The sequence below is a fragment of the Sciurus carolinensis genome, chromosome 2 (assembly GCF_902686445.1).
Source record: "Sciurus carolinensis chromosome 2, mSciCar1.2, whole genome shotgun sequence".
In the NCBI taxonomy this organism is placed as follows: Eukaryota; Metazoa; Chordata; class Mammalia; order Rodentia; family Sciuridae; genus Sciurus; species Sciurus carolinensis.
The window spans coordinates 87,502,216-87,526,600 of NC_062214.1; the positions used below are offsets into that span (position 1 = coordinate 87,502,216).

Here is a 24,385-nt window from a genome sequence, read left to right on the forward strand (position 1 = left end):
TTTAGTCTCAGCTTATTTTTCAGTCCATTGCAGTTGTTCCTTGGGACATGGTGGTATCCTCCATGTGGTGATTCAGGGATCCAGGTTCCTTCCATGGTGGCTTAGCAGCTCAGCCTTGCCCACCTCCCACTGCAGTTGTCTGTTTCCCTATCATTGGGGGGATGGAGGCAGGGGCAGGATCTACATCTTAGGCCTCTTGACCATCCTCTTGTTCCATTGAGAAGACCTAGTCACATGGCTTTTAAATACAGGGGGTGTTAGGAGGTGTCCTCCCTGGCTGTGGTGAGTGGCTCTCTACACTGTGGAGAGTGGCTGGAGGTCTCTGCCAGGGCCCAGGTGGGAGTACACCTGGAAGGTCAAGGAGCAGGGAGGAGCCAGCTAGCTGCAGTGAAGAGAAAACTGGGGGTGGGGGTGGGAGGACAGGAGCTGAGGTCAGTGATAATGGGGGCAGATGGTATAGCATCACACAGACCATCACTGGGTCTTTGGCCTGTCCTCTGAGTAGCCTGGGACTCTGGAGGTTCTGAGCAGGGGAGGGAGAGTCTGCCTTGTTTGAACAGGCCCCCTCTAGCTGCGGTGTGGAGAACAGCGTGTGGGGGGTAGGCTGGGGGAGCAGACAGGCTTGAAAGGAGGAGGTAGTTGCAATGGTCAAGTGAAAGGCTGTGGTGACCTGGACTAGGGTGGGAAGTGGTGGAACGATATCCTTTGAAGGCAAATTAGTAGGACTTCCTGGAAGGATAGATGTGGGGTAAGAAAAAGCAATCAGGGGCTGGCGGAGTAGCTTAGTGGTAGAGTGCTTGCTTGGCATGGCGGAGACCCTGCGTTCAATCCCTAGCACTGCGAACAGCAACAAGAAAACAAAAAGGAGTCAAGGCTGAGACCCACACTGACTTGGGCACTGGGTATGGGGCAGTGCAGATGTCACTAGATGGGAAAGCAGTGGGAGGTTTTGGACATGTGTGCATGGGGCTCAGGAGTCTGCTTTTGAATGTGTTGAGACGCTACTGAGACTTCCAAGTGGAAACTGGACTCGCAGAGTTTCAGTTCTATGCCTGTAAGAAGTGGGTACCCACACTCGCTACGCAGGTGGTAAGGGGACTACCTGACATGATGGCTGAGTGACCTGAGGTGGGAGAGGTTCTGTGGGTGTGGGCTCAGGCAGTGAGGGCAGCTTTGTGGAGGGAGCTGGTGGCACGTGTTGGGTGGAAGGAGGAAGGGCCTGTCAGAATGTTTCCCGTTTGCTGATGGATGGAGGCAGGAGCAGGATCTGCACTTTAGACCTCTTGGTCATCTTCTTGTTCCATTGAGAAGACCTTGTCACATGGCCCCTGTTAAGTGCCCGAGCCTTTTTCTTGGTCTGCTGCTCCCTCTAGGTCACCCCAGGTCAGATCAGTGTGTTGGAGGTGGTGTTGCTACCAGGACTGCAGCTCTTGAGTGGGTGGGCAAACTCCAGTCCAGTAAGGAGCCCACCACAGGGCTGGGCTCTGGCCCTGGCTCACTAGTCCTCACCTTGGGACTTGGTTCACGCACCTTCATGCCTTGGTTTCTCATCTGTCAAATGGGCTGAGCTGTGGCTGCATCACCCAGCCGTGGGAAGCACCTGGGGTGCTTGCAGGTGCTTGGGCCACACAAGTCACACACTGTCACATAAATCCCTGCCCAAGTGGTGAGACCCTTGCATGTCCCCAATCCTGGGTAAGAACAGACTCAATGAACAACACACCCTCGTGGGGTGGGGGAGGCACCCCAAAGCGTAATACTTTTATTCCCATCAGTGCTGCTGACAGGGCCTGACCCTTTACAAAGAAAATGCTAGGAAAACGGAAGTGGGGTAGGGACCACAGGAGCCTCCACTCACCACCCCAACCCTTTCCCCACCTGCGGGCGAGGGGGTGAGGCGCTGTGCAGGCGCTGGTCCCCTTGAGGCTCCCTTGGTTGGCTACCTGCTGGCAGCGTGGAAGGCGAGGGCAGGGAGGCTGGGCCCAGCAAAGCTCTTCTGGCACAGGCAGCAAACGGAGAGAAGGCTGCTGGTGGGCTGTCCCTTGTGACTGGTCCTGGACTTTCGGTGCCCGGTTGAGGCCTCACGGGGGCCCCTGCTGGTTCCGCCTCTCTTCGAGCACCCTGCACACCCACATGGACACCACTGTGGCATTTCCGTCATTGAACTGCACGATGAACGGGTGGCCCTGTGGGTGGGGAAGAGGGGCAGGAGGTGAGCATCCCGGCTTCCACACACCTGCCGAGGCCTGTTCTCAGCTGGACCTACTGTCTTCTCAGGAACACTGGGAGGTGAGGAGGGGAGCTTTCAGCCCCACTTCTCAGCCTAGACAGCAGGCCCAAGCCGGGATGGTGACCTGCCCTTGGCCCCCTGGGTGGACACCTGGAGCACTCACTGCCCACCTCTGCTACCTTCTCCTGAAAGCCCCTCAAGGGTGGGGCCTGTCTCAGCTCCACACTCTGCCTGGTCCTCCTTCAGCTCAGCGTCACGCCCATTGCTACCCAGCCAAGACCTGGTCTCTACGTGGCCAGCTTTCCGGTCCAGTTGCTGCCCAGAGACCAAAGAATCATCTTGTCAGGGGCTTTGTCAATCCCTTTTAGTTTTCTCCTTTGTCTACAGCTCCCCTATAAATAAATCACAGTCGCCACTGGAGGGAAGGAAAAATGCCAGGGGAAGGAAGATAGGGAGGAGGAAGGTGCTGGGACGCACAGATCACACTGGTTTGGGTCAGAGGGCTGGCCTTCGGAGGGGCCGGCTCTGTCTCCACGTGGCCTGTCTGGTTCTAACCTACTTAGCCCACAGGCAGGCCAGGTTATATTTAGCCAGTCCCCTCCCTGCTGTTCAGAAACACCAAGATCTATACTCACAATCTTAGGGCCTCCTGGGAGTTCCCAGGGAAGGCCAGAAGAAAGCACAGACGGCCGTTGGGCTGCCCTGGCCACAAGTCAAAGGTGAAGGGAAAACTGAAAAGCATTCTCTTCCATCCTCCCCAAGTGGCTTTTTGGCTCAGGAATTTACACCTGGTGGTTTCGCAGGCTGCAGCTGGGACTGCGAAAAGCAGCACACTACATGGCAGTAAGCTCAACGCATTCTCTTTCCAAGGTGGCCAGCAGGGATGTGGGCCACGGTGCCCTGGTCCCAGCACTGGCAGGAGCTGCAGAGGACGAGGCTGGCATGGGGAGAGGGCTACTGTGGCCCACCCAGACCTCAGGCCAGACCTGAGATGTCTTCGTTTCAGGAAGAAAGAATGCCCAAGCCTCCTGGGTCTGGGCTGATGCTGTCCCTTCATGGGGCTTGCCCAGTGCAGGTAAGACCTGCTCTCAGGTGCAGCTTTGTGGGTCTAGCTCCGGAGGCACACAGCACTGTCAGAGGTGCCAGGGGGGAAGGAACTCAGCCGAGAGGGTGCCCAGGCTCCCAGCCCAGCGTGCGATTTGCCAAGGCCACAGTGGAGCTAGGCCTGGAGCCCAGCTGGGCAGGCCTGTGCTTGCTCATGGCTTTCTGTGAGGACGCCCACCACAGCTGCTGGGGCCGGGAGGAGGCGGGGCTGAGAGCCAGGTCGGGTGGGTGCACGGGTGGCTCAGGCCTGTGGGACTGAGGTCGGGGGGCTCTATCTTGGTTCCTGCATGTTCTCCTCAGTATATGGTCGTCCTCCACTTGCTTCCTCTAATCGTAGCTTAGATAGAGCAAATCCTTCCTGAAGTCCAAGTGTGCACACTTTCTTTTCAGGAGGCTCAGGAGAGGTGACCTTGTGCCCTTCTGAAGAACAAAGAGAGAAGCTGTGCTCAGAAGCCATGGGCCCCTCCCCCCAAGCCTGGGGTAACAGTGTCACTTTCCCAGAATGCCGGGTGACTTTGGGGCCATATGCTCCCTCTCTGTTATCATCTGTTCGGGAACAAGCAGAGCGGAACTGCAGGAGGGGAGTGGAGGCATTCCTCCACGTTCCAGGAAGGGCCGACGGCCGCTCTGCGGGGCAGCACTGTGCCCCAGTGTCCCGTGGAAGTTGAAGGGGAGAGGGCTGCTAGGCTGCTGGCCTCCTGGCTCTGCCTCTGTTGTCGCGGAGCAGACTCTCACCTCCTGCCTTGATGCTTTGCACCACCCTGCAAGAAAGTGACCTGGACAACTAGTTTGTCACCAGCCACTACTGACTGTTTAAGGTGAGTGCCCGAGAGGATGTGAGGGGGAGAATCAGAGAGGGAGCTACAGGGGAGAGGGACAGAGAGACAGGTGCTGGAGCTGCTCGGCGTCTTGCTGGCTTGGCTTCTGTGCCAGGCAGCGGATGCCCCGCTAGCTTCCTGCACCCTTGCAGGGGCGACTGCAACAGCGACACCAGTGAGGACTGAAGTACTCTGCTCCACAGGAGACGGAGCCAGGATGAAGGACCAGGGAGGGACGGCTGGAGGAGGATGTGTTCAAGAGCAGGACCCGACGGAGTGAGGAGCCAACAGCAGCCAGAGATGGCCAGCGACACTGGTGCAGAGCCCCACCAGAGGGGCCAAGGAGCATAGGAGGGTGCTGGTAAAAACGAGGTACGTCATGAGGGGAGGGGCTGTGGTTCTCTCTTCTGCTCCTTCGCCTGGGTGCCGTCTGGTCGGTCTCGGAGCTGGATGCTCCACCTCTCTGCTGAGGTTCCCCCACCTGTTTCTTCTTTTTCTTTTTTTGGTACTGGGGATTGAACCCAGGGGTACTTTTCCATTGACCTACATCTCCAGCCCTTTTTATTTTTTATTTTTATTGAGACAACGTTTGGCTAGGTTGCCCAGGTTGGCCTAGAACTTGCCGTCCTCCTGCCTCGGCCTCCCGAGTCACTGGGATTACAGGCGGGCACCACCACGCCTGGCCTGAAGTTCCTAATTCTTGCTCACCTGTTTCATCTTGGTGAGATGCCTTCCTAAAGGAAAGATGGTAGGACACTCCTGAGCCCCTGTCTGGAGCAGAGGTGGAGGCTAGTGTGGCCTGATGGGCAGGACAGGGGCTGAGCCTACCGCAGAGCTGTCTGGGCTCAGGCCAGTGGTCATTTAAGTGGCACCTCACCGTCTGCTTTTGGGCTTTGAGTTTCTTCTTGATAGGACTATTTTTTGGTTCTCATGATGTAACTTTCCTAAAGAGCATCATGCATTTGAATCAATTAAGAGCACATCGCTGTGGGGGCTGGTGCAATGCCCAGCACATAGTAGGCTCAACTAGTGCCCGTGGCTTAAGAAAGTGATTTGTACACCCCACAAGTCTAACCTCTCCCCAGGCACTTGCTGTGCAGAGGTCAAGGCCTCCCATCTGCAGGTGGTCAACTTGAACCTTCCCAGCAGTCCAACTTATAGACAAAGGAAACCAAGGCTCCAGGAGACGCGATGATGGGGGACAAGGCCACAGAGCCAGAGGTGGCAGAGTTAGGGCTCAAATCCAAGACACTTCCCCACTGTGAAAAACACCACATGCCGCCTGACCACTGCTGGGCACAGTGAGTTTTACATTTCTACTTTTTAAAGTGTAGTTTGTACATTGTAGGTACTCAGCAACTAATTTTTAACTAAAACGAGGGAGGGAAAAAAGGCATACTTGTGTCCTACCTACTCAGATTTGTGTCAGGCATTTCTATTCATTTATTTAATACTCACCAACTCTACTAAGTATTAATACCATCCCCATTTTACAGATAAGGAAGTCAAAGCACAGAAAGATCAAGGAGCTTGTCCAAGGCCACAGAGCTTGTCCTTGGCATTGTATCTCCAAAGCCCAATCCTTGCTAGAACTTATGGTGAAAGAGAACACATCCCAATTTATTTAAAGTATGGGGTCAGCTACTCTCACTTGACCTTCGTCTTCCTCATGTGTAAAATGAAGACAGTAGTAGTAGTTACTGCATAGGTTTGTTGGAAAGATCAATAAAATAAAACAAAATATACGAAGCTTAGAGCACAGCACATATCCAGCCTTGAGCAAGTATTCAGGAAGTGGCAAATGTGAGTGAACAGGGGAAGGAGGGGGTGCAGATAGCAAGGGCTGTCTATCATTTAGTATTAGTGTCTAGTTGGTTTCCTTAAAGTTGATATAAAATGGGTAATATGTTAAAGGAGATAATGCTTTCCTGAATAGTTAGTGCAATTTGCTTCTCTAACCCTGCAGTCACTCAGTATTAAATAATAGGTCTCTCATACAAAGACAGTTCACCAGCAAGGTGCTGTGTTGCATCTGTGATCCCAGCTACTTGGGAGGCTGAGGCAGGAGGACCAAAATTTGGAGGCAAGCTTGGGCAATACAGTGAGACCCTGTCTTGAAATAAAAAGGGCTGGTGGTGTAGCTCAGTAGTAGAGTGCTTGCCTAGCCTATGTGAGGCCCTGGATTCATTCCTTATACACACATGCATGCACACAAAGATAGCTCAAAGATTTCAGTTTCCTATTTTTCTGTGGGGCAGTAGGGGGGACCGGGGATTAAACTCAGGGGTACTCCATCATTGAGCCACATCCCCAGCCCGATTCTGTATTTTATTTAGAGACAGGGTCTCACTGAGTTGCTTAGTGCCTTGCTTTTGCTGAGGCTGGCTTTGAACTTGAGATCTTCCTGCCTCAGCCTTCTGAGCTGCTGGGATTACAGGCATGCATTGCCACGCCCAGCAGTTTCCTATTTAGAAGAGTAAAAATTCATTCATTCATATTGATTCCTCTCCCATCTTGATTCCTCTGCATGGGAGAGGATGCCCAGGACCTTGGCCCACGTATATCCCGGTCCAGATCCAAACCAGTAACGAGTCCAACAAACTGCTTGAGGGAGACAGCAGGACAGCCCTGTCATTAGGTGCGGGCCTGCAAAAGGTGTCCACATGGGCTCTCACTCTCCCTTCCTCTTGTGACCTTTGAGCCTTGTTTAAAGCTCTGTGTATTTCCTTGCAGGTCTCTATTCCTCCCCTCAGCAAGAATGGAGGACAGTTCAGATTGGATGAGACCTCAGAGACCTACGGAGTCACAGGGTGTGAGGTATGTTCTACAGATGTTTCATTCAAATTCTGTTAAGGAATAGTTTTAACTACATTTAAAAAAACTATTAAAATAAAATAATGTATATACTCAGTTGTGTTCAGTTCAAGGTGCTACTCTGGATCTGATGATCTGTCACCTTGCATTGTGATGCTATTTATTTTCTGCAGGTTTTGGAGCAAAGTCTGTCAACTTGTTAGATTTGTGCACATTGTTTGATTCTTACATGTAGTTTGATAAGCAGGAACGCTGTTGTGGCATACTGGTCTTTTGAAAAAACTCAGGCTGTGACGTCCACTCAGATTGTGTGTATAAATTTTTGGGTGAGTACATCACCAGAGCCCAGGGACATGAAGCCCCTCCGGAGCATGTGCCCTGTGGCCAGCCCTGGGACATGCAGCAAGGCGGCAGGGAGTAGGGCTGCTCTGAGTTTCTCATGGTATCAGTTCTGGAAGCTCTGAGTACCTAAGGCTGGACCTACACAGTTACCATAAGCCATTCATAGGAGAGTTGGTCGTCTGTCAGTGACTAAACTTTGAAATAAAAGTATTCTGCTATTACCATTTTAAATCATCTACATCAGATCAATGGATGCCTGAGACAGCTGCTGGGTGCGTCAAGATTTTGACACTGTGCTACCAAGACTCTAAACTGAGACAGACATAAGATTGCAGCTGGCCCTGTGACCCCAGCTCTCCAAGGTGTGGGGTTCTCAAGAGAAACTTCCTGGATGATTTTAGGAAGAAGTGACTACGATGGATACTAACATATTCATGCTAAAACCATACCACTGCTTGTCTATGTTGAGCCCTGCCTTCATTTCACATAATAAAAATTTTAAAACTACCAATTTAATGCTTATTTACACAGGAGAAAACTTCAGATGGGAGAAGATAAATAATCTATAGAAGGGTGCGTAGATGTCCGATGCTGCTCAACTGCTGATGAGTGGCGGGGCAGTGGGCAGCCCTTATAACAGCGATGACATGAGACACTACATCATAACTGTCCCCGGGCGCTGCCTCTTCCCTCCAGGCTGCAGCTGGACCGAGGCTGTCGAGTGCCCTGATGGGGAAGCAACAGGGAGCAGCGGAGGAGTGTGGGTTCCCCACGGGGCCCTGGACTGGGTCTCGTCGCCTCCCCGTCACCCTGCTGGCTGTGACGGTGCGTAAGGCCACAGCTACCTCGCCCCTGAGAAGGAATACCTGAGGGGTCCTCCACTCCCTGGCTTCATCGTTCTATGTGGAGGGCCTCCTGGGTCCTCTCCCAGGAGCAGACAGTGACGCTAGCAGGGAGACAGAGCTGCCATGCCGGGGCATCTCCTGCCCTCAGGGGAGGCTCTGGCCATTCGCCTCTGATGGGGCTCAGTGGGCAAGCTGTCAGCAAGGCCACTCACGCCACAAGAGCAAGCGCATCCTTCCATCCAGATTTTTGTAGAAGCAAAGCTGAGACTTTCTATCATTTCTAGCTCTTGTCACCCAGCTGGTTTTGAAGCCGTCTTCTGCCCATTGCCCCTTCTGCCCCCTCCGGAAACTACCTGGTCTTTCTTTTCCCTTGAGGGTGTTGGGAGGACCTTCAGAGACTGCCTGACCAGAGCTGGCCTCCCAGATACCCCGTGTTACTCCTCACAGGAGGTGGCTGGGAGCCCGGTGCAGCAAAGGGCGCAGTGTGGGCGGCCCGCGTACCCAGCCAGGCTTGTCCTGAGAACACGCTTTCTCAGCCTCCAAGTTCCATGTTTTTCTCCAATGGCTGGGGCAGGGGTGGGAGGGCGTCTTCCAGCCTTTGTTTTATTTTAAGACCTCAGATCCCATTTGTTTACAAAAAAAAAAAAAAAAAAAAAAGACCTCAGAAATGGTTTGTAGCTGGGACATGCCATTGCAATCAACTTTCCTGAGTTCACTCTTCACAAGTGCTACAGAAATAGATGTTTTCCCCCAAATATTCGATTATTAGTAGTAAATTGCTTACTTCTAGCTCTCCTTGATGGCACACGGGCATCTGAGGGGGTCAAGGAGCTCCCTACCTTTCCTGAGTAGATCTATGTGTTCCTTTCCTAATAATTGGTCAGGAAATGGCCTAGTGGGAGAACAAGAGGCATGGAGAGGTCTCTGAGAGTCGTTCTAGGGTGTATGCTTCCAGGGCAGCCATGGAACCAGTACCGTGTGGTGTGGGAATGGTCACAGGTTGACTTCAGTGGGACATGATGAGGGGTGTACATGGGGTGCTGACCCTCAGTAAAGCAACTGAGGGAGTTTAATCACATGAGTGGGCTGGGTGTGGTGGCTCACGCCTATAATCCCAGCAGCTAGGGAGGCTGAGGCAGGAGGACTGAGGGTTTGAAGCCAGTCTCAGCAACTTAGTGAGGCAACAAGCACCCTAGTGAGAATCCCAATGATTTTCAAGTAGAAAAAAATGATAGGCTGCATACTTAGAAAAATCAATAAAACTGTACAATACCTAGGACCAGAGAGAAAGACATACTGCTTATGAAGGCTGGCAATCTGGCAGTCAACAGATTCTTCCTAGTAGGAAGAAGAAGCCAAATAACAATAGGGCATTTCCAAGGTTCTGGGGGAAACTGTCAGTTTAGGCTTCTAAACATGATGAAACTAACCATCAAGAGTGAGAGTCAGGTGCAGTGGTGCACACCTGTAATCCCAGCAGCTTGGGAGACTGAGCAGGAGGATCCAGAGTTCAAAGCCAGTCTCATCAACAGTGAGCCACTAAGCAACTCAGTGAAACCCTATCTCTAAATAAAATACAAAATAGGGCTGGGGATGTGGCTCAGTAGTCAAATGCCCCTGAGTTCAATCCCTGGTATCCACGCCCCAACCAAAAAAAAAAAAAAAAAAAAAAAAAAAGAGCAAGCAGTCAGGTGCATGCCTGTAATCCCAAATCCTTGGGAGGATGACAGGAGGCTTGCAAATTTGAGCCCAGACTCAGCAACTTAGGAAGAATGTGTCTCAAAATAAAATTTAAAAGGGCTGGGGAGTGGTAGCCTAGCAAGTGCAAAGTGCTAGGTTCAATCTCCAGTGCTGCCACTAAAAGAAAAAAAAAAAAGTGAAGGGAACGTGAAGACAATCCTAGAACAAAACTGAAAGTGAAGACAAAAACTCTACACCAAGAATACAAATAATCCAACCAACAAATGGGCTAAGGAAATGAACAGATGCTTCACAGAAGATCTACAAGCAATCAACAGATATATGAAAAAATGTTCAACATCCCTAGTAATAAGAGAAATGCAAATCAAAACCACCCTAAGATTTCATCTCACCCCAATTAGAACGGCGATTATCAAGAACACAGGCAACAATAGGTGTTGGCGAGGATGCAGGGAAAAAGATACACTCATACATTGCTGGTGGGGTTGCAAATTAGTGCAGCCACTCTGGAAAGCAGTGTGGAGATTCCTCAGAAAGCTTGGAATGGACCCACCATTTGACCCAGCTATCCCACTCCTTGGCCTATACCCAAAGGACTTAAAATCAGCATATTACAGAGATACAGCCACATCAATGTTCATAGCTGCTCAATTCACAATAGCCAGATTGTGGAACCAACCCAGATGTCCTTCAGTTGATGAATGGATAAAGAAACTGTGGCATATATATACAATGGAATATTACTCTGCCATAAAGAATAGTAAAATTATGGCATTTGCAGGCAAATGGATGAAATTGGAGAATATCATGCTAAGTGAGATAAGCCAGTCTCAAAAAAGAAAAGGACGAATGATCTCACTGATAAGCGGATGATGACACATAATGGGGGGTGGGAGGGGAGCAAGAATGGAGAAAGGAAGGACTGTATAGAGGCAAAAGAGGGGTGGGAAGGGTGGGGGGAGGGAAAAAATAACAGAATGAATCAAACAACATTACCCTATGTAAATTTATGATTACACAAATGGTATGCCTTTACTCCATGTACAAAGAAACAACATGTATCCCATTTGTTTACAATAAAAAAAAAAGAAAAGAAAGTGAAGACAATCCTAGAAAAAAACCGAGCCAGTTTTACCACACACAGGCCCTGACTATCAGAACTCTAAATGTCTTCAGAGAGGAAAAGAAGCCTCAGAAGGGAGGAAGGACTCAACGGCGATGAGAAGCAAAGAAACTGGTCAACATACGGTTAAGGGTAAATAAACACTGACTATATAAAGCCACCAATGACAGTCATTCTGAAGATCTATGACCAGACTGTGATGACATGGAAGAAGAGGGAGTGATCAGAGAACTCTGGAGCCCTCAAGTCCAGCATGTGGCAGAGACTGCCAGCTGCCTCTCACTATCCATTCCCTGAGTTTCACAGGGAACACTGTTACCCAGCAAAGCAGAGGCATTCCCAGTCCACGGCTAGTTCTGGCCCATGCCATGTGAAAAGATGTGCTATGGGCTGGTTTCTAGAAATTCCTTTATTTTGGTAGTGGGGATTAAAACCAGGGGTGCTTTACCACTGAGATACATCCCAAGCCCTTTTTTATTTTGAGACAGAATCTTGCTAAGTTGCTTAGGGTCTCAAACTCATGATCCTCCTGCCTCAGCTTCCCAGATTGCTTGGATTATAGGCGTGTACCACTGTGTCTGGCTAGTTCCTAGAAATTCTGTCTGTAAGAGAAGAGGCGAGGCAGACAAAGTTTTCCACTCTCCTTCCTCTTTCCTGCTGGCTGGAGTGCAGGATGGAAGAGCTGCCACAGCAGCCTGGGCATCTGCTTCCTGCCTTCGTCTTGCTTAAGCAGCTGTTTGTTTTTTACTACATGACATTAAAGCCAACTTTACCTAAAATAAAGTAAGAGACTGATTCAAACACTGAGTATTTTCTGGAAGGAGGGTATATTTAGTGATTAATTTAAGCTTTGCTAAACTAAGTTAACAATTTAAGGCTGGGCCCAGTGGCGCACACCTGTAATCCCAGTGACTCAGGAGGCTGAGGCAGGAGGATCGCAAGTTCAAAGGCAGCCTCAGCAATCTAGCAAGGCCCTAAGCAACTCAGTAAGACTCTGTCTCAAAATGAAATATAAAAAGGGCTGGGATGTTCAGAGGTTAGGCACCCCTGGGTTCATTCCCTGGTATTAAAAAAAAGCTTTTTAGGGATAATAGATTAGTTTAGAAATAGAATAGAATTTCTATACCAACCAAGTGGAGAAAGGAGAAAAAATAGAATTTCCAACCAAGTGGAGAAAGGAGAAAAAAATAGCAAAAAAGTAGAGAGAAAGTACAAAATGGGATAGGAGAAAATAATTTCAAATACATCAATAAACAATAAATATAAATGATTAAACAAATCAATTAAAACTGTCTCAGACGAAATTAAAAACATCAACAAAATGCAAAAGTTTGTTTGAAACAAGAGAACACAGAAGTAGAGATATTAAAATGCATAGTGACAAATGCCAACCAGAAGAATATGGCACAGCTATATTAATACCAGACAAAAATAAAATTTAAAAGCAAATATACTAGTGATAAGAAAGTTATTATATAAATATTAAAAAAAAAAACACTTCACAATGAAGATATAATGTTTTGATGCAGCACCTGACATCACCGCCTTAAAACATGTAAAGCAAAAACTGACAGATCTGTAAGGAGAAATGGACGAAGTCACGCCAGTAGTGGGGGAGCTGAACGCACCTCTCTCAGAAATTGATAGATAAAGCAGGCAGGAAATTAGCAGAGCTACAAAGTGTCAGAGCAACACAATTAACAAGCTTGACCTAAGGGATGTTCACAGGACACTGTCTTCAAAAACTGGAGGAGATATGTTATTCTTAAGCAATGAGAGAACACTGAAAAAACCTGACCACATACTAATGGAGCTTCAACACATAACAGAGACCTGATGTTATACAGGTCATGCTCTTTGACCACAGTACACTAAAATTAGACAATAGTCACAAGACAGTGAAACAGCTTTCAACATTTAGAAATAAAAAAGTGCTTCTAAATAATTTGTGGGTCAAAAAATGTCTTACCTGAAACTGGAAATCACAGGGTGATTACTGTTTATTTGAAATGCCTGGGACCAGAGGTGTTTCACATTTTAGTCTTTTTTGGATTTTGGAATGTTTGCATATGCATAAATTAGATATTTTGGGGATGAAGTCCAAGGGTAACCACAAAATTCACTTATGTTTCATATACAATCACATACACATAGCCTAAAGGTAATCTTAATGATATTTTTGGTGCACTTGCATTCTGACTGATCTGTCAAGAGTTCAGGTATGGAATTTTCCACTTGTGGCACCTTATTAACTCTCAAAAAGTTTTGGATTTTGGATCATTTTTGATTTCCTGATTAGGGATACTCAACTTGTACTTAAAACTGAATGACAGCCAGCTGTGATGGGGCACACCTGTAATCCCAGTGACCTGGAAGCCTAAGGTAGGAGGATCACAAATTCAAGGCCTCCTTGGACAACTTGGCAAGCAGGCCCTGTGTCAATAAAAACATGGAAAGGAACAGGAGTGTGGCTCAGTGGTGGAGCGCTTGTCTAGAACATGCAAGGCTCTGCCTGGGTTCAATCCCCAGCAACACAACAAACGAAAACTGAAAGCTATATACAGACAATTGTGGGATGCTGCTGAAGCAATATTTAGAGGGGTATTTATAGAATTGTAGACATATATTAGGGAAAAAGATCAGAGATTTATGAATTACATGTTCAATTCAATAATTTATAAAAAGAACAAAAAAGTCTAAAGAAAACATTAGCCAACAAATGACAGAGATAAGAACATAAAGGAATTAGAGAAAGATACAAACACTTGCTCTTTAGAAGAGACTAGTAAAGTAAAACACCTTGACAAAACTGGTGAAGAGAAGATATAAACACCATCAGGAATGATAAAAGAACATATAATCCCAAATCCATCCCCAATTTAAGAAGAGTGTGGTTTTATCATAGGAACGATATAAACCAACGTATCTGAAGATGCAGAGCCGGGATTGCAGTAGCAGTGCGTGGGGAGGCACGGGCGCTGAGAAGGGTGTTACGGGCGTGGACTGGCAAGGAGCAGGGACAAAACATGCCCTGACAGCTGGACCAGGTGTTCGAGCCCTGGTGTCACACCTCACTTTTTATAGCCTTTCATATCCACTCTCTCATCTTATTTGAAGGAGCAGCCTATTTAGTAAAAGCTGCTACCACTTAAAATCCATCTTAGTAACAGTTTTTCTAGTTTCTTAACAGGGAGAAATAAACCATTCACACAAATACTGAAGTTAAACTGGAAAAGATCTGATGCTATCAAACCAACAAAAACAAGAGGAGAAAAAACAGCTACTTGACATCAACCTATTGGGTAAATAACCTTTAATGAAGGACCACCTTTTTCCTGTTTTCAGTTATGATACTCCAGATTTCTCGGAGCCTCACTCAATTCAGTGGAATGGGGTGCTATGAGGATGGGGGGTCCAGGCAGCTGGCTGGGGGGCTCCTTTGGAAAATGCGAACCAAGAATGCATCGGTAGCAGGGTGTGGTGGCACACACCTGTAATCTCAGTGGTTCGGGAGGCTGAGGCCGGAGGATCCTGAGTTCAAAGTCAGCCTTAGCAACTTAGGGAGGCCCTAAGCAACTCAGTGAGACCCTGTGTGTGAATAAAATTTAAAAACGGCTGGGGGTGTGGCTCAGTGATTAAGCACCCCTGGGTTCAATCCCTAGTATCAAAAAAGAAAAAAAAAAAAAAAAAAAGGAATGTCTCTGTAATATATGTGATTGAAAAATGCCTGTTTAGTTTCTGCTATTAGCTAACCACCTTCTCCATTCAAAAACTGCCCTTGCTTTTTTAAAAAAAGGAAATCCATGAAAAAGGAAGCAAACTGTTAGAAAATTCTGGTCATTTTGCAACCCGGTTGCAAATAAAAATCATCAATAGAACTCGTTTTTGGCCTCGAGCAATATTTTCTAAAACAAAACAAAAAGAACCTGTGGTTCTTAACTATTCTGTTATTGATTTATTGTGGTTTGCAAGGTAATGTTGACGAAAATTAAATGTATTGGAGCCGGGAATGTGATTTCTGTGGCAGTGAATGGGTGACCTGTGTCTTCTGAGGTGAGATAGCTGGTCATGCTCAGGATGAAGGACTGAGGGCCCACACTTTACCTGGTTACAAATGAACTGGGTCCTTCACCACACAGCATTATGAAACCCAAGTCCATTCACTTTAAGAAAGACAGTTTCCTTAGAAGCGTGCCTTTGCTGGCAGCTATGCTCTGGTTTTCCTGGTGACACTGGCTCAGCGATGTTCGCGATGGAGTGCTGAGAAGCGTCTATGTACCTGGACCTAAATCTAGGTTTCGAGCACCAAGACTTTCCTAGGCATATTCATGGCTATTTGATCTGCTCAGAAAATAAGAAAACAGCAGCAATTTGAAGACCACCCTAGTTTCTAACGGAAGAGCAAAATGATCATGTTCCTTCAGACTTGGACATCACAGAAGACATTATTACATAGCATTATTTACTATTTAGTGAAATGGTCTGTTTCCAGATCTACCTGCCCCTGAAATCATTCAATCTTATCTTAGACTATGAATCTGGAAGTTAAACTAAAACTTGTACAACTGATCTAATACCAAAACTGTCTAACAAACACAAAAACAAAAAACTGGTCTGTGGTCCATCAGTATAGGAACACAGGCCCTCCATGTGACATCAGGATCAACAGCGGAAAAGAGCAAGACAATGTTTATAATGATGATCCAAAGGGAGTGCTTGGGGCTGGGTTGTGGCTCAGTGGTAGAGGCTTGCCCAGCACGTGTGAGGCACTGGGTTCAATTCTCAGCACCACATATAAAAAAGGAAAATAAAGGTCCACTGACAACTACAAAAAAAAAAAAAAAAAAAAAAAAAAAAATAGAGTGCTTTTTTTTTTTATTCTTAAAGCTAAATCCTGATGGCATGCATGTAATCTGTTTAAGGGGTTGGGGGAGTGTATAATACATTTTGGTGGACCTGTTATTTTAAGTTTTGATCTTATGTAGGATGATCTCATGTATCTGAACTTGCTTTCGTAGAGCAGCTCACTCACCAACAGTGCTGACTTACATGGGCAGCCGTGAGTTTCAGAGCACTAGCCTGGTGCACAGCGAGAGTTCTCACTTTGCCTGGTGCCCTCCATGAAGGCCACTGTGAAGCACTGTGTGATGTCACCGGGGTAGACAGGCCTGCGTCCTCTTGATTCTGTAAAGACTTATGGGGCCACTTAAGGCCCAAGTTTATCTTGGCTTCCTCTGCAGAGAGTTTGATTACTTCTGAGATTTATGGCCAAAGTGAAGGTGGAAGGAAAAAAAAAAAAACCTTGCAGAGGAGATTTATAACCTTGACTTGTTTTTTAATAACATTAGGGATGACATCCTATGACATAATCTTGGAATGGCTGCAGGGCATCTCAGAAACTCAGTGGGAAGTTTTATATTTTGGGTTTGGCGCATTTGTGGTGGCAAGGTCAGGTAGGAAAGGACCAGGGAAATGAGCCAGAGATGGTCAGAGAGTGAGTGTCAGCTGGTTTAATTTTCTGTGTCAACTCTGAAAATTAGATAAACAATGACAAACCAGGCTTTTTAAATGAACTTGTCACTTCTGGTTTTCTTGATACAGGCTAACATTTTTCAAGTCCTGGCAGCCCCCAAGACAGATTTAACCCCTGAGAGGTTTACCCAAGTCTTACAAAGTCCCTATATTTGAAAACAAAAGGTTTAGACTGAGCCTGTATCCCTAAAAGAAAAAAACTTATTATCCTTGAAATTTAAATACTCTTCTCCTAACAATTAAGGGGACTTTGCCTAAAACCAGCCTTTTGTGGAAGGTCTCAGCAACTTGGGTTTTTCTTTCCATCATCATCTTTGCTCTATAGGCCAATTCAACCTCTTAGTAGTCCTCTGAGATATATATATATATATATTTTTTTGTTTGTTTGTTTGTTTGTTTGTTTTGTAGCAGGGATTGAACCTGGGACGCTTAACCACTGAGCCATATCCCCAGTCCTTTTTTGTATTTTATTTAGAGACAGGGTCTTGCTGAATTGGTTAGGGTCTCAAAGATGCTAAGGCTGGCTTTGAACTTACGATCCTCCTGCCTCAGTCTCCTGAGCTGCTGGGATTACAGGCGTGCACCCATTGTGCCCAGCAGTTCCTTTGACCTTAACTTCCTTGGGCAAATATGTCCTTCAGTGCTACTCTAAGCAAGCGGCACTGCCCTCGTGAGCAGGTGCTGGTACTCTTCTCACTGATTCAGTGAACGCAGGCCCTGCCTGCCCCTGATCTGCCCCGATGCTTGTTATAGAGGTGGGAGGTAGGACCTGCCCTTTTACTACTATGGGCTACTTCGAGTCTACATGGTGGCGCTGGCACCACCATGGTTCTCTGATGGGCAGGGGCAGATCACTGCATGTTTCCAAGTGCTGCCCTTGCTGGCTTTGCTCTGAGGCCATCTACTCAGTTTGAACACGGTCTGGAGGGAGCAGAGCCCGTACTCACAAGCGGTGACATCTGAACAGGCGTTCCTATCAGAGCTCCCTCTTGTCAGGTGGCACAGCCACCCAGGAAGTGCCTGGATGGCGCTGCTGCTACTCCCTCAATTTGTTCATTAGAAAACGAGACTCAGAGACGTGAAGTGATCTGGCTGGGCTGGAGCTGGGATTTAAGGTGGACAGGCTCCAAACCTGTGCCTTCTGTTCCAACATGGCAAGAACAGCCACACAACTTGACAGCTGTGAGCATTCAGGCCAGGCCAGGGGTTCATGTGACCTCCAAAAGTCCCATCAGAAGTAAAATGCAAACCTGTCTTACAGAGAGGCTGCCCTCTGAGGAAGTGAGGAGAGAGCACCAAGCCTGGGGCCAGCGCTCGAACCCCACTCTTGGACACTACTGTCAATGTTGACCCACGCCCTACATCTGGTAGAAGTAACTCCCTATAAAACGAGGCCAAAGATAACAGTCAGCTGAGAAAATGTAAAACAGGTGACTCAAAGCCCTCTAATCCTCCAGCCTTGGCCTCCAGCCTTGGCCTCATTCCTTGATTCTGAGGCTCTTTCTCCTGTTGAGCATACAAGACTCTCCTCTTCTGAAGCATCAAAACTTCAAAATCACTGTGATGCCGGCTGACGGCTGAGAGGGCGACATCTGGAAGGGCGGAGAACAAAGATGGCACCAGGATGTGTGCCTCTCAGAGAGGACGCCACACCAGCCACCTGCAGCAGCCATTGCTGGGAGGTGACCTGTCTGTGGCATGACGGGCCACCTGGGTAGGCAGGGACTCCATTCTCCATGACACACCTACCCGCCACCTCCTTTCCCTGCATGTGAAACTACTAACACAGAGGCTGTCATGGAACCAGCTCCAGATGCGTGACAATGAGCAGGCTAAGCTTATCCTACTCCTCCAAGGGAACTTCTGTAGCCCACGTTTGGTGCCGTGACCAGCGCGCCTGACAGCCACACACGGGCGGGAAGGGCAGCGGAGGGTCGGGGCCTGCCCCTGGCCTGAGCCCCAGGCCTACAGACGCAGCCTGCTCCCCGTTTAGAACCAGAAGGAGCATACTTCTCCTGGGTTCAGAACTCCGTGTAACTAAAACAAAATGGGAAAAAGGACTCCCAACTGTTGCACTCGCACACAGCCTACAGGCAAGGCGGCGGTGCCCTCAGACAGCATTTCAAATACAGTTTATTAGTGTGTGATATGAAAAGGGTATTTTTATTGCATGATATAATGCAATGGGACCTTGGGCGCTCTGTGGAAAGACCTCACACTCAGAAGTGTAATGAACCCGTAGTCCCAAAAACATTATACTGTACATTAACCTATCATTAATGGCACATTAGGGCTAGGGGCATTGCACGCTCGCTGGTCAGGGCTCCATCAGGACAGTGTTGAGAAAACCACACGGCCTTCCCAGGCTTAAAACAAATAGAGAAAATAAATATTCCTGATGTCTACGGGCAGCTTTAAAGGAAGTTCAACCCCAGCTCCTTGCAATTTCCAAGCCTGCTCTTTTAAAAAAGGAAGATATACACCAAACAAAGGGAAAAGGAAAGTGCCCTCTTGGAGTTTCCCCCAGCTACTGGCTAGGCAACCTCGGCGCGGGCTCAAAGGGTTGGGCGCAGACAGGGCCTGGCAGTGAGACAGTGGCCCAGGGGAGGCTGGGGCCCGGACCTGGACCGCGGAGGTGGGAAGGAGCCTTGGAGGGTGTACAGTCACCCTCTTACTTTCCAGAAGGAGAAATCAAGGCTCAGAAAGATGAAGGAGGAGATATCACATCTTACAGAAAAATAGGCAAAGGATGTAAAAAATGTAACTGGCCAATATTAGTGATGGCAATACAAATTAAATAACTAGATGCCATTTTACCACTGATCAGAATAGCAAAGATTAAAGTCATAATCTGGTATCAGAAGAGATGAGGAAGAACTGGCAAGCTCGCATCCATTCAGGATATAAAAAGTCACTGTTTTAATAATGAAAATCTGAAATGGTCAGAATGTTCTATGACACGGTTCTGGTTAAATAAATATGGCACATCCATATTGTGGAGTATCACAGAGTCATTAAGAAGAATGAAGCAGACCTTTACATAATGTGTAAGGATTTCAAAGACATATTCATTGAACAAGCAAAATGCAAAATAAAAAGAATTAAAAATTCTAGGGTATACAAGCTACTATTACCAGTGCTTATTTCAGTAGAACAGGGCTAGAGGGAGGGGCAGGGGTTGGGGGCTTGGAAGAAGACTAACTTCTTGTGATATATCCTCCTGCACTATCTGAATTTTAAAATCATAATTTACAAATAATGCCAACAGGCTGGGCGTGGTGGCGCACGCCTGTAATCCCAGCAGCTTGGAAGGCTGAATCAGGAGGACTGCAGATTCAAAGCCAGCCTCAGCAACTTAGTGAGACCCCAAGTAACTTAGTGAGACCCTGTCTCTAAGTAAAAATATAAAAAAGGACTGGGGGTGTGGTTCAGTGGTTAAGTACTAGGTTAAATCCCTGGTACCGGAAGGGAAAAAAAAAAAAAAACAAAAGAGAAAAGAAACACACCAATAGACACACATTTATTCTTAGGGCAAGAATAAACATTTTGGGGGACCTATTGTCTTCTAAGGCTCATGCTACGTGCTTTAAATCCTTCATCTTGTTTGGACTTTTCCAAAAACAGAACCAGTGAGTTGGAGGCTATTATCACTTCCCATCAAGTGGCAACTCAACCTCTGAGGGTGTAATAATTTGTCCCAGGAGGCCCTCTTCCCTGCAAACCCTCAGTAAGGAGATGGTATTATAACATAGAAGAATTCTTGCCAAATACAACACAGCTACAGACAGCTTCCAGGGTACAGTCCGCTCAACCCTGCAGTGACCGAGGAGGGTCGGGAGGTGAGACAAGAGGCTGAGGTCCAACCAAATGTCTTTCTGGAAGCATCTATCTCCTATCACACACATGAAGAGAAGGCCTGGGGACCCCAAGCGACACAGTCTATAGAAACAACGTCTGGCAATCGAGGCTCAAATAGAGAAAGGAAGTGTCCCCAGTTAAATGGGAATCAACTTCCAAGGAAAGCCAGGGCCAGCTCCAGGGAGCGGGGGCGTGTCAAGGCGCGGCTGGGCCCGAGCAGCCTTGGGAGCCGGCGGTGAGCATGGCGCGGTGCTGCGGTTTAGGCCGCCTCCCTCCCGGTCCTCCACCTGCCCAGGAGTGGAGGCTTGTTATTTTGGGGCGTCGAACTTCATGGCAACATTTAAAAATGCTGGGTTTTATTTGTCCTAGGGTCTGCCAGCGTACACGGTAATTACAATGTTGATTAGTAAACAGTTTAAATCTATGACAGACAATGCAGTTAAAGCCTACAGTTAGGTCAATATGTGATTTAGATTTGCCATTTAAAAAATCTCATTTAAATTTTGCATACATTAATCACTACCATACTTCAAGGTTCTGATATCCACCTGACTACAATATTAAAATAAAACTTGCTGCCCCAGGGAAATCCTACTTATTCTTAATTGTTTCGAGGCTTTGATGGGCTTTTAATCTAAGATTAATTTATGCAATTTTAAATAACTCTTCTTATGATTAATAAGCTTGAAAATTAAAAGGAGTCTAAAGCAATTATAATGAGCATTTGGTCATAACCTCATTAGAAGAAGGAGTGAAGGATACAGCTCTGGAATTCTTACAAGACTACAATTTAAGGTTACTTTTAGAGAAGTCAAACATAGTTCCTGAAATTGCAAAGGCAGGTTAGCAAAGGTCAGTGTTAAAATGATGGCCAGCTAGATTAGCATACTAATGATTTTCCCTGATAGTGACAGAAAGGACACTGAAGAGAAGATGCAGAAAGAGAGACAAATGACACGTAGCCAGGAAGCTACAGGCCCTGAGGGCCGGTCCCCGTCTCTTGCTAGAGACCTTCATGGAATTTCAGAGAGGGCCCGAGGATCAGGACATTCCCACTCGGGGTCAGTTTTAGTCAGAGTCCGACCCCCAGGGTAGGCAGAGATCACCTGCCTGTGTCCCCCTGCCAGCTGCCCACCTGCCTGTCATGGGTGGCAGTGGCCAGTCACTTCTCCACTAAAGGACCAACAGCTTCCTGCTGCCCGGCTCCTCCCAAGTAGGGTGCAAAGCCCTTCCACAGGGTACCTGGCCACCTGACTAAGGCCATTGCCATCATTTCCAGGGGCCTTTGCTTTGGCCAGAGTGGGCTCCTCAGTGTCCTCTACTCACTCTGGTCTCAGCCTGGGCTCTTTTCATCACAGGAACACCTTCTCTCTCCCTGGCAGTGGTGATGATGACGAAGGGCTACCATTTATTGAGCACCTACTTTGTGTCAGACAGCACGCTAAGCGTGTAGCACATTTCCAGCTCGCGTCTACACCCTCTCTCAATGCTCCTGAGGGGCATGTCTCCTCTGCTCCTGGGTTTGATCCCCAGTACTTTTTTTGGTACTGGGGATCACACCCAGAGGCACTTTACCACTGAGACACATTCCCAGACCTTTTTTATATTTTATTTAGAGACAGGGTCTTTCTAAGTTGTTTAGGGCCTCTCTGCGTGGCTGAGGCTGGTCTTGAACTTGCGATCCTCCTGCCTCAGCCTCCAGAGTTGCTGGGATTACAGGTGTGGGCCACTGCGCCCAGCCACAGACTTTCTTCCATTCTTTCTGTACCATCACTGTACCTCCTAGACCTGTACAGCAAACACGTGCTGGTTGCCTGTTTCACAATAACTCCCTCCACACAGGCTCAGCTAGCAGAGGGCAGGCACAAGGGAGGAGTGACCCCACCAAGACCCACCCCAGAAACACCACACCCGGGGACGCCAACTGCCAACAGCCAACATGCTCATACCTTGTTCTAAGTCACATTAAGTTCCACTAAACAAAACTGTCCTCCACGAAGCTCCTAGCTGGAGACACCCAGGAGGTTAGATGAGGAGTTCATGGCCCTTTGTTGGTGCCATATGCCAAGCACTGTATAGTTGACACGTCCATCTCATGGAAGTTAAGAAGAGTAACGCCGCACCCACGAAGCAGCTCAGCTCAGTTGAGCTAAGGGGCTGTTGTTCATCCGGTTTCCTATCTGCTGACACCCAAACCCCGTTCTTTCTTACCAGGTTGCTTCTTGTCTCTGACAGACCTTCAGACTGCACACAGAGGGCAGAGTATGTCCGCTGGCTGTCGGACAGACCTCTCCTACTGGCACCTGTGCCACCACAGCTATGGGAAGGATGTGGGCACGAGCCACCCCGGGTATCTTGCTGCTCCCATTCCTTCCTGAGCAGCCGTTAGCATAGACACTCCTTCCCCTCTCCCTCCTGATGAACCCTGTCTGTCGGGTTCCCTGTTCTGTGTGTCCTTACTCCTTGGTTCACATCTTCTATGGCACTCACCAGAGTCCCAGAGTTTGGCTTCTCTGCCAGTTCTTTTTTTTGGGTGCTCTGTGTTTTACCACTGAGCTACGCCCCCAGTCCTTTTATTTTTTGAGACAGGGTCTAAATTGCTGAGGCTGGCCTCAAATTTGTGATCCTCCTGCCTCAGCCTCCCTAGTCATTGGGATTGCAGGCATGCACGGGGCTGGGCCTTGCCACGGAGTTCTTTTGATTGTTGATTTGACAGAGGATACCGAACAGCTCCTCGGAGCCTCGTTCTAGCAGGCCTCGGGTTGCAGTGGTTACACGCAAGTCCCACCTCCTCACCAAGCTGCTCCTGGGGGGCAAGATCAGGGTCCGTGGCCCTCTGCACACTCCCTGCAGCTGTGCAGCTCCAGCAGCTGGCCCCAGAACTGCTTCCTCCTGGCGTGCAGTGAGACAGAGCAGTGCCACAGCGCGGACCTGTGCTTCCTTCACCAAGGTCGGCTTCAAGACAGTGCCAACTGGACCAAGGAACCTTTGGCCACAGGCACGGATGCTGGCACAGGCTCGTTACCTGCTATGCTCCAGAAACAATGCGGTCATGACCATGAGCCACAGCCCACACTTCAAGTAGCACCAAACTGTAGCACCTCTGCACATAGTATGAGCTCAGTAAAGTCTGTGGGATCAAAAGAAATGGCTCCCTAACTCAAGGAACAAGGTCTCTCTCTCTCTCTCTCTCTCTCTCTCTTTTGGTACCAGAGATTGAACCCAGGGGCACTTAACCATTGAGCCACATCTGCAGCTTTTTTTTCTCTTCTTAAATTTTCTTTAGAGACGGGGCCTCGCTAAGTTGCTGAGGCTGGCTCTGAACTCATGATCCTCCTGCCTCAGCCTCCCGGGTTGCTGGGATTACAGGCATGCGCCACTGCCCCCGGCCAGAACGTCTCTTGAAGCTACTCATCTCTATAACCATGATGGTGGAACTGGAAAGGTGGGAAGTCTGTGGACAGACCACTGGCAAGACCCACTATGCCCTCAGTTTTTGCCATGGGCTGCCAAGACCTAAATATAACAGATTTCTCACAGCTTCCCCTCAGATACCAACTAACAGAGCAGGTGCACACTGCTGGTGAGCGCTTACTTTCTTCCTGCTGTGTTTTGTTTGTACTGAGGTTCAGGCTTCAGCCACACCCCTGCCACTTGGGGATGGCTGGAGAGTGAGTGGGCAGCCGCCTCCTCTCGGCCTTAACCACGGCCCTACAGGAGCAGGATGAGGCCCCTAAGTGGAAGGGACCGGAGGAGTGAGTGGGTGCGGGCTCCACGAGCAGACGCTGATCCAGTACTACGGGTTTCTTTGGGGGCAAGGGTTGTATTTATTTATTTATTTTTAATTTTTTTATTGAGTTTTTAAACTTAATAATTTTTTTGTTTTTAGTTGTGGACGTACACCTTTATTTTATTTATTTATTTGTATGTGGTGCAAAGGATTCGAACCCAGTACTTCACATGTGCTAGGCAAGCACTCTACCACTGAGCCACAACCCCAGCCCAGGTCCTTGTATTT

The 24,385-nt window shown here is 48.0% G+C and overlaps 1 protein-coding gene across 3 annotated transcripts in view; it reads right to left on the reverse strand.

The window, feature by feature from the left end:
* Positions 1-1,725: 1,725 nt before the first annotated feature.
* Positions 1,726-24,385, reverse strand: part of Map2k5 (mitogen-activated protein kinase kinase 5) — a 232,700-nt gene continuing 210,040 nt past the window's right edge. For all 3 annotated transcript variants that reach the window (XM_047537347.1, XM_047537354.1, XM_047537341.1), the window contains one exon: positions 1,726-2,186. In XM_047537347.1, the coding sequence (XP_047393303.1) occupies positions 2,082-2,186 (105 nt within the window). In that variant the 3' untranslated portion in view covers positions 1,726-2,081. The remainder of the gene's footprint in view (positions 2,187-24,385) is intronic.